Genomic DNA, 16,669 nt, shown 5'->3' with positions numbered 1-16,669 from the left:
AAATGTAGTATGTGAAACTGGACCAGGATTTAGATTGTGAAGACTGGCTGGTGCTGGTCTTGTAGTTTTTGGAGCAGTCTATAGTTGATTTGAAAACTGCTGGGACAGATAGACTAGGGACACAGGTAATGTTAAGTATTTTATCTTGAACATATATTTGACTCTTTTAGTTTTAAAGTCCTGATAGTTAGAGAATTCCCAGAGCCAGGGAGAGGGCCATGGAAATGGGAACATTCCAGAAAATGGGGAAGATCCCAGAGAAAGTGGGGGAGATCCTAACCTTAGGTGTAGACAATATGCAGGAAAATTTAGTCTGTTGGTTGGCAGAAGTACATATCTAGAGTCTGTTTGAGAGTTCTTAAGGGGATGCAAGAAAATTTAAATAGGTTATATAAATGTAATTGGGGAGTAACTGTTATTTGAAAGCAGGGTCTGGTTGTGCCCGAAAGAAGCCAGTTTGAGAGGCTTTTGTTACATCTGCATAATAATTTCTGGGGTGTTTAGGTGGGTTTTAGAATTGAAATATTTAGGAGCATGGATGATTGGGAACCTCTTGGAAAATGTTGAGAGAGAAGGTTCATAACAGGTTTGGGGGTTGGTGGAAAAAGTTTGAAAGAACTTGGCTTTGATTCCTAAAGAGGAACATGGGTGATCAAGGAGACAAGTGGTCAGTAGTGGAGATGGGGAATTGACAACTGGGCTATTGATAGACAGGGACAGTGACTATCAGAGTACTTTGAGGAGAGATGCAAAGAAAATCAACGGGAGGCATTGAAGGAGGGATCAGTGAAGCTTAGGAGAGAATTTGTTAGATGACCTTGACCCAAATGAGGTATTGGCTATAAGAAAGTCTATTAGAGAAGAGATGGCTTGGGCTTGGTCATATCTTGTTGGGAGTGTAGGATTTTTTTCAGAGTGTTTGATGTCTGAGGCTAACTGGAGTTAGTGAATTTGGAGGAGTCAGTTGGCAGTAGATATTTGGCAATCATTTGGTCAGAGGGTGAGAAGAGAGATGAGATTTGTGGGTAACAGATAATCTTAAGGGAGGAGGAACCAGAGGGTATGGATGAATATTGATAATGGAGGGGTCAGTCTGATGTGGCCATCTGATAGGAAAGAGCTGTCACCTGTATATCTTGTGTATGAGAGGGATGGGAAAGGAAGCCTTTCAGAATTTTTAGACAGGAGTTTAAAGAATGAGGGGAACATTCAGGTAAAGGGATAAGTGTGGAGGAATTTGGAGGCAGGCAGGTAAGAAGTACAAGTGGTAAGTTTTGAGTAAGGGAAGTTTGGAGGGAAAGAATCCAAGACAGTGGACAGCCTTTAGGAGAAAAGGAAGACATTGGTGGGAATAGAGTGTGAGAGGAAATAATAGATTGTGAAGAGGGGATTCAAGAGTTCTGGTTTTTTGCTTGTTTGTTTTGTTTGCTTATTTTGGTTTTGTTTACTTGGTGTTTGTTTGTTTGTTTGTTTTTAGGTTTAGGTTTAGAGGTGAGTGGTAAGGCTGTGGCAAGGGCAAAGAGAAAAATGGATCAGGCATGCTGTCAAGTGTTTTGGAGAGGTAGCTGACAGAGGTAAGGTCAGGCTTAGGAATTAATTGTTTGGGAAGTGTAAGGATGGAAAGTTTGGCATGCATCTGGGAGATGGAGGGCTGGAGTAAAAAGGAGATGATTTTAAGCTTAAGGAATTGTGTGTCAGTTGGAAGAAAGAGGAAGTCCAGGAGTGGCTTGGTATAGAGGATGTACTGGGCACCCACTAATGGAAGAAATTGACCATCAGGACAGAGACAATTAGTCATGAATAAACATGCTGAAGTTTAAGTCTTTCACTCTGTTTTGATTATAGAGATTCATGCAGAACTTTATTATTTCACTTGTAGGGATTCTTAAGTATCAAAACCCATCGATGTGTAGACAAAAACGGTTTTAGAGTGGATGTCCAAGGGTATTACAGACATTTCAGCATGCAATCATCTATAACTCCAGTCCCAGGGGATCCAATTCTGCTTCTTGCTTCCAAGGACACTGAAACTACATAGAACACAGACAAACATGCATGGAGAACATCCCCACCCAAAATAATAATTTTAATTTAGAATTATTTTTAACTGAGATTTTACTTGAATCACAGCATCTACTTCAATTTTATTAAACTTCACATTGAGTGATGAAGGTCTGTAGGTGTCTATTCTAAAAGAAATTTCATTATGTCTCTTTATATGATAAATTTAGTATTTTTCTTTTGATTACAATGAAAAATTTGGCAAAGTTTTTCACTTTTTGGCTTTTGGTTTGTTTGTTTGTTTTGTTTTGTTTTTTTAGAGAAGCAGACACCCAAAAGATGTATCAGAATACTTAATTTTGAAAATTTCGCTACAATTTTTACATAAGCCATATGTTATAGTGAAGTGTGGAAGAAAGAAGTGATGAGAAAATTAAAGTGGGATGCCTGTGGACAGTGGGAAGAGACAAGTCCTGGTTAAATCTTGTTGTTGTTGTAGTAACAGGAAACTGGAACAGAGATCCCACTTTCACACAGCTCAGAAGACTGAGAAGCCCAGCATCAATGGACCACCATCTGCCCAGAATTTGATAGTATATCACCATAGGGTGAGAGGTATCCTATGAACAGAGCTCAATTTGCATAAAGTCACACTCATTTTCACAACATTAGTCCATTATTAACTAATTTGCAAGTGCCAATCAATAAAAACTCTTCCTACCCCAAGCTCCTTAACTCTGAGCCTCTGCTGTTAATCAAGGGCAAGATTTGAATCAAGGTTCCATAGCCCAAATGTGAAATGGCTTGAAGTGGGGATGGGGTCAAAATCTAGATTTTATAAACAGTTTTCTGCAGCTGTCTGTAAATGACCTCAGACACAGAGATGAGCAAGAGCCACACAAGGCTTCCAGTGTCCCCTGCTGGTCTGGGCTTCCTTCTGTAAAACTCTCCCAGAATGTCACATCTGTGTCTGTGTACATTTACATTACACAAAATCTGGACATGCGCATATGCAAAAGTCACAGTGGTTTTGGAGTCCATGCTTTGTGCCACTACCTATGCACTGGATGGTCCAACAGCAGACAATGTTCGGTGCAGAAATCTCATGTGGACAGTGAAGTGAACAAGATGAGAGAGATTCACAGTCAGGACACAGGGTTTCAGACATGTTTCAGGGTCTTTTGGCAGATCCAATGGTTGTCTGAAGAACAGGAATCCTAAAACACTTCTGTGTGTGAGATGATGGCACAGCTGTTTTCCACATCCTTGCCAGTGATTCATAATCTGGAGAGCAAAGCACAGCTGCTCCTAGTATCCAAGGTTTCCTTACAATTATCACATCAACTATTATTTTTCTTTGGATTTTTAAGGAAACTCTAGATTACATAGTATTTATGTATAGTAAACACACAGTGACAAACATTATAAACATATGTAAACATTTAAAATACAGCAGATAGAAACCCCTATAATTTTGCATTGCACTGTCACTGGAGATTTCTTCCAGCAAGAATCTTTATCAAGATGTACAAAAAGGAGGTTTGGGAATTGGGGATGAAACCTACTCCACCTGCTACAAACATGTTGTGTGATTATGTAGAAAGCATCTTCATTTTGCTGAACTTCAGTTTCCTAAAATATATAGGGTAGAACCAGCTAATGTTTAGGGAAGGCATTGAGATATACATGAATACATGTCAACCATTACACACAGTAGGTGCTCAGTCACTGTATTTAACAAACAGAATAAACACAGCGAGTCTATAGAATTGGATGCAGTGAGGACAAGAGTTTCAACTCATGTTTAACAGGATCTAATTCCTTCCTGTGTCATCCCAGAGGCTGGTGCATTTTTGCTTTATTGCTGCACAAGTCTCATACCCTGAATTCCTGCAGACCCCTACATGCAGGAATGAGACTAGAAGACAAACACTAATGTTGAGGCCCACACTCTGCCTCAACACTTTGTCTCAACGCTTTGGTTGCTAGGTACTCTGGTCAGGAGAGAGAGAGTGGGGCTCTTGGGGCAAGAGACGCGAAGAATGGAGACAAGACGGTATGATTCAGTCTCTTCTATTTTCTCATGTCTCCCTTATTGAAGGGAATTCTGAGGTATATACACAAGCAGGAGAACACAGGTGAAAACACTTTACCACGTGCACCATACAGCTGAGGTCACTAAACAGCAAAACAAGCTATGTGGGATAAACAATATATTTATCAGAGTGTGCTTCAGCTGTCGTAGGCTTTTGACAACCAAGTCTTTCATCAGGGTATATGGTTCCAGATGGCTGCAAAGTTGATCTAGCCGCTTTCTACTAAAGTCGGCTCCCAACACACTAACACAGGCATCTTCTGGGCAATTGCAAGGAAGGATGAGTTCAAGACTAGCCTTTCTCTTGCAGAAGATATAACATATCAGACAGTAGGCAGACCTCCCCCACTCCTGTGACTTTGCCTCTGTTTCTTTTTCTTAATAGTGTTCCTTGAGAATGAACAGAAATTTTAATGACACCTAAGATAGAAAGGTGTCTCCCTTTCTATCTTATTTCTACCTGCTGTAGACTCCAGGCTCTCTGGCCCAAGTTGTTCTGAATCACTGTCTGGTCTCCACCTCCCATCTCTCTGTAGGAGTGCCAAGATACAGGTATTCACTTCTGCATCTGGCTTTTTATATGGGTTCTGTAGAATGAGCTGTGGGGCTTAGACACCTAGAGCTTGTACTTGGAGCCATTGTCTCAGCACAGTGCAAATGAAAACAGACTTTGGCTGACTCTGTTTCTCCTGTAGCAGGATGGCCTCCAGATTTAGATGGTTGTTGCTGTTTGATCAGAGCATCATTTAATCCAAGGGTAAAAATCACACAGCAATTGAATATAATCCTCCACTTTACATGAATTATTTCACTTTTTATCATAATATTTTTGTATTATGAATCAAGATTGAATAAGCATTTTCCATCATATATAGTTAAGAAATACACAAAACAAAATCAATATTCATACATATACAAACACACACAAACAAACAATCATAAGTTTTGTTGGGGTCTGAGCAAAATGTTGAGGCCTGGGCTGCCCTGTGTTTGGCAGCCACTGTATCCCGGCCCAAGCTGCTGCTCTGGTCCGAGGGTAAGGGTTCAGCAAGAGAGAGAGCAAGGGCGGTCTCGAGAAATGGAGACCAGACAGAGTGTGTTTCAATCCCGTTTAGTCTTCAGTCTCTCTTCCTCTGTCTCCTAAAAGTGTCTCCTCTGTCTGATTCTCTGATCTGTTCTGTCTCTGCCTTTTATATGTCTCACTTCTAAGCCATGCCTCTAAGTCACACCTATAATCATGTCCTTAGGTCTTGTCTCTAACTCTGATCTCTACACTTCTAAGTTACATAACTTTAATCTCACACACCTTTAATCTCACACAACTTTAATATCACACACCCAAGGTATCTAAACCAAGGTTATCGGAGTGTGCTCAGCTGTTGTAGGCTATTGTAATCCAAGTCTCATGTCAGGGTATATGGCTCAAGATGGCTGCAAAGCTGATAGCCGCTTTCTGCTAAAAGTTGGCCCCCAACAAAGTTTGTATGAAATTATTTTCAGATGGTAATGTCTGTTCTAGTTCTACCTAGAGAAGCTTGTTTCGTAGCACACTAAGATGCAACTTTCTACCACAATTCTAAAGAACTACATAAGAATGTTTGTGTAAGGGTGGGAGAGATGGTTTAGAGGTTAAGAGTGCTTACTGTTTACACAAAGAAAACAGATTCAACTTCCAGCTTCCACAATCATCTGTAACTCTATTTACAGAAAATCTGATGCCCTCCTCTGACCTCTTTTGTACCTCATGGTATACATACATACATACCAGCACAAGCACATAAAAGAATCAAAGAAATTCTTTGTAAGTGTGTATATTTTTAAAATTTTAAAAATCTAAGTATTTCAGATAGACATTTAAAAATATTTTATCTCTAACATGAATAAATTAATCCACTATTTATCCTTTAAAATTCCATTGTAAATAAATACAAACACACACACACAAACTATTTTAAAGGTTTGATGTCTATCTACATCTACATAAAAAATTTCAATAATAGTTGACTTGTCTTTTCAGCCTATTCTGGACCTTTCAAGAATTTATAAACTAAATTAAAATTATAAAACTTAATTTTTAGTAAAATAGATATGAATTGAATTGTAACATCACCTCATTTGAAACTTACAGGTTAGGATTTAAAATAGAGCCATTTATCCACTTCCAGATCTTCTCCTCTTGTACATAATTTAGTCCAATAAAAAATAGCTGTTCTTTTCCCTTTATAAAGTTCTGCACGAATCTCTATAATCAAAACAGAGGGAAAGACTTAAACTACAGCACGTTTATTCATGACTTACATTCTTCTATTACCTTCTAAAACATGATTACTCCTATTTGAAGTTTTCCTTGCTCCCCACCAATAATTCTCTCTACATTGAAGAAATTTTTCTCTATATATTTGTATTTTAACTGATTCATCTAAGTTATTAACTCATAAGTCCAATTAGTCTCTCACATTATGAACTCTTTAAAATGCAAGCCTCCAGTTCCTGAGCGTAGACAATTAGTTAGAGCCTAGAGAAGTTGACACAGCCTAAAGAAAGGCTTTATATTTTACTTAACAATATTGTTTAACAATTTACCAGTTCTTCTTTACTTTCAATGTGCAACGAAGTGGCATCTTTTATAGAGCAGGCTGCTAGACCTTCTGTCCAAGGTTTGGAAATTTGAGAAATAAATAAGCATTTGTTCCAGTGTTGATGCCAGTGTCTCGGGCACTCTAGTATGGCTGATCTTCCTAGAGAAGAGAGAAAACATGTTCTATTTGTGCACTGTTTCTGCTACATCACAATCAACTACACACAGTAGGTACTTCACTAGTGCATGTGGGTGCTGTGGATGGCTCTGGTATTGTTTGTATTTTGATGTTAATTCTGCTTTCCTGAGACAGAGTGTGGATGAAGAATGAGTCATGTACTCAGGTTACTTATGAAACATCCCCTAATGAATAAAGGAGCCAACCACTGGTGAGTAGGAGAGACTTGTGGGTTGGATAGTGGAAGAGAGAAAGAGGAGAGAGAGGATCTTTTTAGGATTGAATAGCAATAGGACAAGATGAAGCTACTAGTATCTCTCAGCTTATATGGCAAATCTGCCAGGATTTGCCACCAGAGGACTGAGATTTAATATGGCTTACAAGAGTTGGATTCCAGATGTTTTGCCCAGTGATTGATATTATCATTGTTTCTGAACTAAATTTGTGTAGTGTTTTCCTTCAAGGTGCAATTCAACTGGGTTCAAGAGAGAAAGGTACAGCAGCAAAGTGTGGGTTTGTCAGATGTGCAGTGAAAGGCCATAGGGATTTTGAAGCATGGAGCTGGCATGGTAGCGACCTGCCAATGGGAACTTACAGAGCTATGTTGAGAGATTTTCAAGCTCTGAGTCAGAGTCTCCACAAGATAAGAACTGGCCAGTGAGATAACTGGGGTTGAGAGTAGCTGGGTGTAGCATGGGAAATTGGTGTTCTTTTTTAAAACTTTCTGCAATAGATGGTGCCAATGTGGGGCAAGAATCCACTAGAAATTTAAGATTATTAGCCTGAGATTTAGACTTTTTTTTTTAAGTGAGTAGCTTGGTAGAGCTGAGACAAGTCACACAGACTCAAGCACAGGAACCTAGAAACTTCTCACAGGCTCTGAGGTCCCCTGCTGTGGGGAATGTAGGCTGACTGAGTCAGAGAGCTGTAGAATGAAAGTTGCCTACTTCTTAGAGCAGAGATGGATTGAACTGTGAATTTATAAAATTGGATTATTTGCTTTTAGGAAAGATTCATATGCAGATTTTGTCCAAATCACGTGGTGATTTTTGCCCATGGTTTGCAACTAGGATAGGGAAAATTAGTCACTGAGTCCAAGAGAAGAGGACAGTGACGAATACCTACTATGACAAGTACTATTTAATAAATGTCTTGTGGCTCCAGGCAGAGAGATGAAGAAATAGATGGTATAAAGATATACTCTTCTAATATGTCTTACAGGATACTCAAATTCTGTCTAATATGGTCTCCACAGGAATTCTGGGCTTAAATCCTGCTTTGACTAGCTGCCTGCTTATAAGCAGGTATAGATAGAAGTGTGAATTAATTGTTTTTAAGTTGGTATAAATATATATTCTCTAATACGCCTCACAGGATATTCAAATTCTGTCTAATGTGGGCTCCACAGGAATCTTGGGTTATTATCCTGTTTGGCAAAATAGAAAAGGCCTAAGAATAGGAACATACAGTATTTTAGTTTACTTCATTTGTTTTGGATTGTTTTAATTTTCAAAATGAGTGTGATTTTGAGTTTTTTGGTTATATTATTCCTCTTGGAGAGATGTCAATATGAAGGTTTTTCTTGTTATTGGCTCAAGGAAATGCTGATTTGGGAGACAGGTTTTGTCTTTGCATTTGTAGAAAAGGTGATTGGTGTCTATACACCTTCCAGAGTAATATGGATCAGATTTGATAGAGGGAGACTCCCCACCCCCAGAGGACTAGATTCCAGAGAATCAAGCAAAAAAAGTTATCTTGATGATACTAAAATTTTGTTTTGAGATTTGTATATTACAGAATATGCAGCCTTAATGAGTCTTATCTTCAAACATGCTGAACTGACCTGCTTGAACTCCTGATGACTTGAACTTTCAGCTGGATCCAGTCAGGACACAGACATCAGAGACTAATACAATTGCAGCTGGCCTTCTTCAGGCTAACAAAATCCCCCATTTTCCCTACCATCCCCCCCTACTTCAAAAATATCTCAAAGTTCATATTCAGCTTGAAGAAGTCATGAAGAGTTGTAGTACCAGTTCCCTGGGTGTTGGGGCTGAAGCTGGTTATTCTAAGTTTGTCTTTCTAGGGAATATAGAAATGGTCATAATTGGAACAGGGAGAAAATGGCTAGAATTTATTGTATAGCCATAATCTCATTTGATAGAAATCTTTATAATCATTACTAGGTTGAAGTAATAGTTTCTTATTTTGGTACAGAATATATTTTGATACAGAATCAATGGTATTTTTGGTATAACTTCCTTCTATTGATACAAAATTTTATAAGTGCATGGCTTAACACCCAGTCCTTCTATAAATGCCATTATAAACTGATCTGAGATGTTTAAGCCTGTGAGCTAAGGGCCAAATAGCAAATTCGTAGCTCTGAGTTTATTGTTAGGGTGTTGTCAAGATATTTAATTAGAAATAGCTGACAGTAGTTAACAGAGAACAGACCAGATTACTTTACATAGATAATTGGTTTTCAAAAACATCAGAAATTTACAGAATTTGACATTTAATATTATTTACTCACTTGTTGTTGAGACAAATCTGCTCCCAGAAGCTTCCCATTTGCGGATTATAAGAAGCAATTGAGCATTTTACCTGTAGGTGAGGCTGTACAGTGTGGCTAGGTGACTACTGGGCAGAAATTGCCAATATTTCCTGCAGACATGTACTGTTCTTGAAAGGACACAATTTACAGGTTAGGACAGCCTAGTTCTGACAAGACAAAATAGGCTAGTCTTTAATGATTCCTGCTTTTCTAAGGTCTGTCAGATGATCCTGGGCTAAAAGGCTGAAGACTGATGCTCTAACTTCCTGACTTATTGGGGCTGTATAAGTAGACAGCTGTCTCTGCAACTTGTCTCAGTTCTGGAAGGTATAGTAGGCTTCCTATATCTTTAGATAATGTTGGTCATTCTCAGATTTCTGGAACAGTTGAAAGACTACTTATAGTCTCATAGTCAACCCAGGCTATTTACATTGAGAGAAGAGATTTGAGATGATGGTTTTCAGATGGCATACAATCTAAAGCCAGGATAAAAGTCAGGTATAGAATTATAAGTCTTTTAAGTTAGGATACATGACAATGTTCCATTTTATTGACAAAAATGATGGACTGGGTGTTAGATCTATCCTGCACTTTATAAATTACAAAATGATAATGATTGTGTTCAATTTATATCTAAAAGAGTCTTTTAAGTGGACAGAAATGGGGAAGTGTTGTGGATGGTGTTAGTATTGTTTGTATTTTGGTGTTAATTCTGCTGTCCTGGGAGGGGCTGCGGACAAGGAGTGAGTCATGTACTCAGGTGACTTGTGAATGAATAAAGGAGACAATAACTAGGCAAGTAGGAGGGATTTCCAGAGAGGAAGGGCAGGGGAATCTTTTTTGGATAGGATAACAATAGGGCAAGATGTAGCTACTTGTGTCTCCTGGCTTATTTGGTGAATCTGCCAGGGTTCGCCACCAGAGAATTTAGATTTAATATAACTTACAAGATTAGAATTCTAGTTGTTTTGCCCATCGATTGAGTTACCATTTGTCTTCTCAGACAAAACCATGGTATTATAGTGTCTTCATGGAGGGCTGTTGTGAACTTTGACTGAGATAACTCACATTTTCTGTTACCTCTTATTCTCAGGAAATTTAAGCCACACAATTACCTGTTAGTCCAGTCCTGTTCTCTTGAGCAGCCACACTGCATATTGGTGATTTTTGCGCTAGGAATCTCACTAGTAAATAAGAAAAGCACACAGAAGTGATGAAATGGTGAGATGAATAGGAGAAAGGATGTTCTGTTTCTCACTTCAGACAGTGTTCTTACTTCCATTTCCACAAGCCCCCGCCCCTACTTGTATTGCAGTTGTCAGGTTTGTGCAGCAAGTACTTTTACCTAATGAGTCATCTCACCATCCCAAAGCAATTACTTACAACTGTAAAATAACAGGGAGGCTTATATCTAGGATATATACAAACTCCAAAAGAATACATAAAGCCACTTACCTGGGGGGAGACATGGGGATGATGCTTGCTTATACCCTGGAGACCTAAATGTCTTACATTGCTGTAGACTCTTGATGTGTCCATTGTAGACAGAAAATGGGAACTGTGAACAGTGACAAATTCTAAGTTCTGAGAAGCAAAATTAACAAAAGGAAGTCTGCTGTAGATACTCTGCTGTCTGTGGCCACACCCACCCACACTTGCAGCTGAGGGTTTCTCTGTAGTTATTGCACTTGGTTTCCATTATGCCCACACAATTTAAATAACTTTATCTTTGAAACAGAAGATGTAACATGTGATCTACTCTGGATGGTTTTATTTTCTTATTTTTTAACCATCTGCTTTGAGTCACTCTTTCAAGACCCAGGGTAAACAAAGCACTCAATCTTGAACTAAATTTTGAGGATCCTGTCCCACCACACTTCCAGAATCATTCTGTGCCATGTTGTGAAAATAAAACTATGAGAAAGTCCCTGGTGCCATTTTACAGGAATAGAAACTCTAAAATCCTCCTGAAACATCCAAGCCATGAAAGAAGCTGTGATATGTGGAAATAACGTGAATGTGGTTTAAAAACAAAACAAACCAAAAAATATGACAGACAACAGGAAAAGCAATGAGGAGGGAGCCACATGTGCCTCTCAGCATTGTCCTGAAGGTCCACACAGATGTGGAATGTTCACCTGAGTTAAGGACTTCATCTCTCAGAGCTACGAAGAGTGGAGGATTGAGTGAATGGGTGTGCTAACTCCTCCAAGGATTTTCAGGACTAGAGCCTTAGAGCAAGGACTACAAATACCCCCAAGTCAGACACTCTCATATCACAAGGGAAAAAGAAGAAAAGCAAAGATTTCCTTAAAGACAATTTCTGGGGGCAGAGTGGAATTGAACCAGGTGTTCTCAAGTACCTGGTAATGGCCACAGTCTGCTGGCTGTGAGTTCTAGGAGACTGGGGATATGTACAGACAATGTGGGGCTCACACTCATTTCCCATGACCATGATGAATAAATCATGAGGGGAGTCTGTATGTGTGTGTCTCACAGCTCACTTAAGACTCAGTGAAATGTCCTCAAGTGTCACTGTTTGATGACAGTCATTTTGCTCAATACCAGGCACAGGGCTCTGCCTTATGCTTCATCTAAACCAAAAATTTGAGGAAGTATGCAAGATTTTCCCAAAGTGTAAGTTCTGAAGTCATCTATGGCTACTAGGAATTCAGAATAGCTCTGCTCAGCATAGGAGACTGAAGTAATATGGTTTCTGGTGTAGATGCTTACAAACACCTCTGTGCTACAAAGTCCGGATGAACTGGGACAAAAATAACCACAGATAAGCATCATTTGTCCATGTGAGTGTGAGGCAAACTGAGCACATGCTGGTTACAGAACATCAGGAGTATCACCAGCGACTGCACAGTAATGTAGCCATTGTTACACAGATGAAAAGAAAATCATCTGACAATGCACTTCTGGAGAACTTAGCTGTGCTAATGAGCTAATGATGTCCTTTCATTACCTGATTGTCAGAAATATATGTGTGTGTATATATATATATATATATATATATATATATATATATATGACTGACAACATATACATATATACATATACGTATACGTATACGTATATACATATATATATATATATATATATATACATTTATATATACAGAGACAGACAGAGAGAGGGAGAGAGAGAGAGAGGGAAAGAGAGAGAGGCACATGCAGATACACACAGCATGGGAGGAAGATTGAAATGTGAGGTTACATACAAATAAGAAGATATTAAATCAAAGTCAAATGGTGAATGATTGTAAATTATCCAGTATTTTAGAGTATGGCAAAGTGTCTCAAGAAGAAATAAACACAAATTTTTAACTTAAAACCTCTTTTTGTATCAAATCCTTCCAGATTATTAATGGAAGTTATGATGTAAAAAAAAAAAGAGTAATCATAAGTAATAATATACTTAAATATAGAAAGGAACATGATAAATGAATAATTTTATGAAAGAAGGTGAGAATACGAGCCAGAAAATGGCAGTCATGAGTTAAGATTATATGCTTCAGGCTCAAAGTGCAAAGCAGTGGGTGCCATGAGCAGAATGGCTCACCAGGAAGCTACAAGAGCTCCTTGTTCCATAGAGGCATTGCTTATGGCATTGGCACACACACCAGAGCAGCTCTGTCGGAAGTTTGGACACTAGCTAGGAGGTTGTACCCCAGTCCACTTAAAACCAAGGAGATATATTAGAGAACAGAGTAGGCAACTGAGACTGCTCCCACACTTTATCCTGCAGGGGATCTAGGCAGAACCCTCACACACTGTTGAGAAACAGACCTACCCAAGGCTTTCTCAGAAGCACTAATAAAAGGGCATGACTGAACTCTGTGTCCTTGCCAAGGGGTGGACTTGTCAGTGCCTTTGCAATGATAATTTTGTTTTTTTTTTTTTTAAACAGAAAAATCTTAGGTGAATATATTTTTGTTTTAATCTCAGGTGTAAGTATAGGGCTGCTTCAGATTGTCCATAGAGGCTGACTATGATTTACCTAGTGCTCTAGTAGGGATGTGATTTTGCCAATGAAGATAGTTTATATTTTGAATTATGGGGAGTTTTAACAGGGTATAAAATGCTAGAGTCATGAGAGTCAGAGGCTGGGTTACTGCAGTTCCCCCTGATGTTGCTGTTTGTTGTTCACTGCTATTTGCTGAATTGTTGGCTGGAGATATCCTGATGACAAAGATCAAACTCTCTCCAAGGAATTCAACTCCTCCCAATCAGCAGGAAGTAGTCTAACAATATCTATGCCCCCTTTCCCCTCTAGCCTTCTTTCTCTAGTATCTACTATTGAAGGGGTAGAAGGGATGGGGGTGGTGTAGGAAGGTAGAAAAAGAGCCAAATAAATAATGAAAACGTTGGGTTATGAGTGGCACCCAGAATCAGGTAGGCAGAAGGGAAAATCTGATTCTGATGATGTAGGGAAATGGCAGGAGACACAGGAATGAATATTCCACTTCTAGATGTCAGCAAAAGGCTTATCACAGCTACAGTAAATCCCCCAACCCCGGGACTTTACTCCCAGAAGGAATTTTCTGTTTTTTTTTTTCTTCTTTTCATAGTCTCTCTCTTAAAAGGTTGTGTGAATGGCTGAGCAGTTTAAAAATTGCAGGTGGAAATGAAGAAATCTGAGAAACAACAACAACAATGAAAATAGAATAAATGGGAAAATGGAAAGGGTCTCTCTATTCTCTAGTTTTTGAAAGTGTTGCAGAGTTGGCTGTACAACTAGAAAAATTGTGAGTAGAGGTGGAAGCACTTGGGAATCCAGTAGAGCTGGAAAAGGGAAAATAAAAGTGTTCAGACCCCATGACTAAACAACAGAACAGGGAGAGCTTCCCGAAAGAGGAAAGAAGAAAGCAAACCCTGCTACAAGGCAGGTATCATTGGTTTTCCCAGTAACTGAACAACACAGTTGCTAATGGGGTGGATCATGATTATGATGCGATAGTATACTGTCCTATAGAAATGATAGATCTGAGGTGTTTTAAAGAGGCTATGATTTCCAATGGAATGCATTTACCCTGTGTAAAACATGTACTAAGTAACTGGACTATGCAAAATAGAAGATTGGAAGGGTCTGGTAACAGCTGTGCTAGAGGCCAGTCAGCAGGTAGACTGTTTGTCATGGTGGAGGGAGGAAGCACTGAATACTGAACAGTGAAACACAGCAAGTAGAATGAACATTGTCAAAGATCATTAGCTTGTTGAACAGTGATTCTGATTTACAAGAAAAGATTTGATTTAAAGACACTGTGTTATACAACAATGTTGCTTAGTGGCTTTAAGAGCTTGAGATAAAGTTGAAGAGCCTGGGAAAAGTTCGACATTACTTACAGGGATTGTACAATCTTCTGGGGAAGGAAGACTTCATACATTTCTTAAAAATACAGGTTTCAGCTGTGAATAAAAGCATACTCTACCTTGATGCAAGACAGGTGTTAATAGAGACCCTTGGGTTTGAGAAAGTGAATACCAAATGTAAAAGAGATATTAGACCATTAAAGACAAAAGCAATGTCAATGGACAAGTGGATAAAGTTCATTGGTTCTTTAGTGTATCATGCTAGTATCGTAGGACAAGCTATTGCTAAGTGTCTCCAATATCCAAATACTCAGTGTTTCAATTGAGGATAATTCAGTCATCCCACCCCCACCCCCAAAATGTGGCCATGCTGCTAAAAGCCTCAGATATCAAAATGTCCAGCGAATTAACTGTGAGAAATATAGTACTTTCTACCAGAAAAGTGTACAAGCCATGTTGTGGATAGCCCTAGCCTCTTGTCATGGTAATTCCACTCCTGGGAGGGGCCGGGAAAAAGGAGTGAATCTTGTAAACCTTCTGTCCAATAGCATTTGTTAAATAAAGGCTAGAGCCAGTGATTGGGCAGTAGAAGAGGAGTGGGAGGAGGCGGAGGTAGAAGGAGCGAGAAGAGCCATTGGGGTTGTTGGCAGTTGTGGGAAGGACAGAAGTTGGAGATCATGACCTAGAAAACTGCAAGTTGTAAGAGATCTCATAGCTGGGGAATAGAGTAGTTCAATGGTAAATCTGCCCAATCTAGGCATGCAGCATACATTTGTAATTAATTGAGTTGTGTCTTCATTGACTGGACTTCAATGGGTCGGAGATTTACTGCAACACAAGCCATCTCTTACAAGAATGGGTTTTTTAAAAGAATGCTTTCGGCTTCCTAGGGTTTGTGGATGTTGTGGCAAGGGATACCACTGGACTAAGGATTGTAGGTTTAAGAGGTATAACCAAGGAAGCTTCTTGACAACTGGAAAGGAAGTGAGAGACCTGAAAGCTCAAGGCCTCACAGGGAAAGTATGAGAACAGCTGCGAAAGACCAGGTAATAGAAAAGAAACTTAGGGCCTGGAGATATGCCTCAGAGGTTAAGAGGACTATTGTTCCAGAGGTCCTGAGTTCAATTCCCAGCAACCACATGGTGGCTCACAGCCATCTATAATGGAATCTGATGCCCTCTTCCGGAGTGTCTGAAAACAGTGACAGTGCACTCATATAAAATAAATAAATAAATAAATAAACCTTAAAAAAAAAAAAAAAAAAAAAGAACCTTAACCCCTGATATCAAAAAGCATTTAATTCATTGAAACTATCTATAATTTCTCACTAAAGATTTCAAGAAACCACCCCCTTTCCCCTCTAGCCTTTTTTCTCTGACTAGTGTTGGAGGGTTGTGTTAGTGGCATTTTAAAATGAGCATGTTACAGTTTTCTCTGACCCAGCTAGCTCTCAAATAGTTCTCAAAAAGACTGAACTATTTTTATTTATTTATCAAGCTTTAAGGGCACAGTAACTCGGCAGTTATTATTCTATTTTACTGTCCTATGCTAATCTGGCTACCTCCAGCCAAAATCCTCAAGATTTTATGGCTTCTCTGCTCCAGATATTTTTTCTAATGCTCTCTCATGGATTCTCTCCTGGCTGGCAAGAAGTCCCACCCTATTCTCTCCCCTCAGTCACATCAGGGAACAATTGGGGAGCTGGTGTTTACACAAGACTGAGACAGGAGATTCTCTGAATAAGGACTGCACCAAGATACAGGGGAGACAGAAATCAGCACTTGCATCCTCACTCAGTGCACAGTAACATTATGTCTACTGGGCTGGAAGGAGTAGGAGTGGTGTAGGGAGGTAGGAAAGAGAACTCTATAAATAGCCAAAAAGTTAGGTTACAGGCCTGTCTGGAGCAGGGTCAGGACAACAAAGGACTCTTGGTTTTGGT

At 39.2% G+C, this 16,669-nt stretch overlaps 1 protein-coding gene across 3 annotated transcripts in view; it reads right to left on the bottom strand.

Moving 5' to 3' along the window:
- Positions 1–1,833: 1,833 nt before the first annotated feature.
- The window catches only part of LOC117714819 (killer cell lectin-like receptor subfamily B member 1F), a 525,987-nt gene continuing 511,151 nt past the window's right edge, over positions 1,834–16,669 (bottom strand). For 2 of the 3 annotated variants that reach the window (XM_076940640.1, XM_034511491.2), the window contains 3 exons: positions 6,680–6,834; positions 6,223–6,338; positions 1,834–3,285 (listed from right to left, as the gene is read on the bottom strand). In XM_076940640.1, the coding sequence (XP_076796755.1) occupies positions 3,279–3,285; positions 6,223–6,338; positions 6,680–6,834 (278 nt within the window). In that variant the 3' untranslated portion in view covers positions 1,834–3,278. Of the gene's footprint in view, positions 3,286–6,218; positions 6,339–6,679; positions 6,835–10,524; positions 10,594–10,864; positions 10,994–16,669 lie in introns of those variants that run through there. The other variant, XM_076940642.1, reaches the window with a different exon arrangement.

Source organism: Arvicanthis niloticus, chromosome 9 (assembly GCF_011762505.2).
Source record: "Arvicanthis niloticus isolate mArvNil1 chromosome 9, mArvNil1.pat.X, whole genome shotgun sequence".
Lineage (NCBI taxonomy): Eukaryota > Metazoa > Chordata > Mammalia > Rodentia > Muridae > Arvicanthis > Arvicanthis niloticus.
Note: the sequence above shows the minus strand (reverse complement) of the source record. Positions and strands in the feature narration are given on the sequence as shown.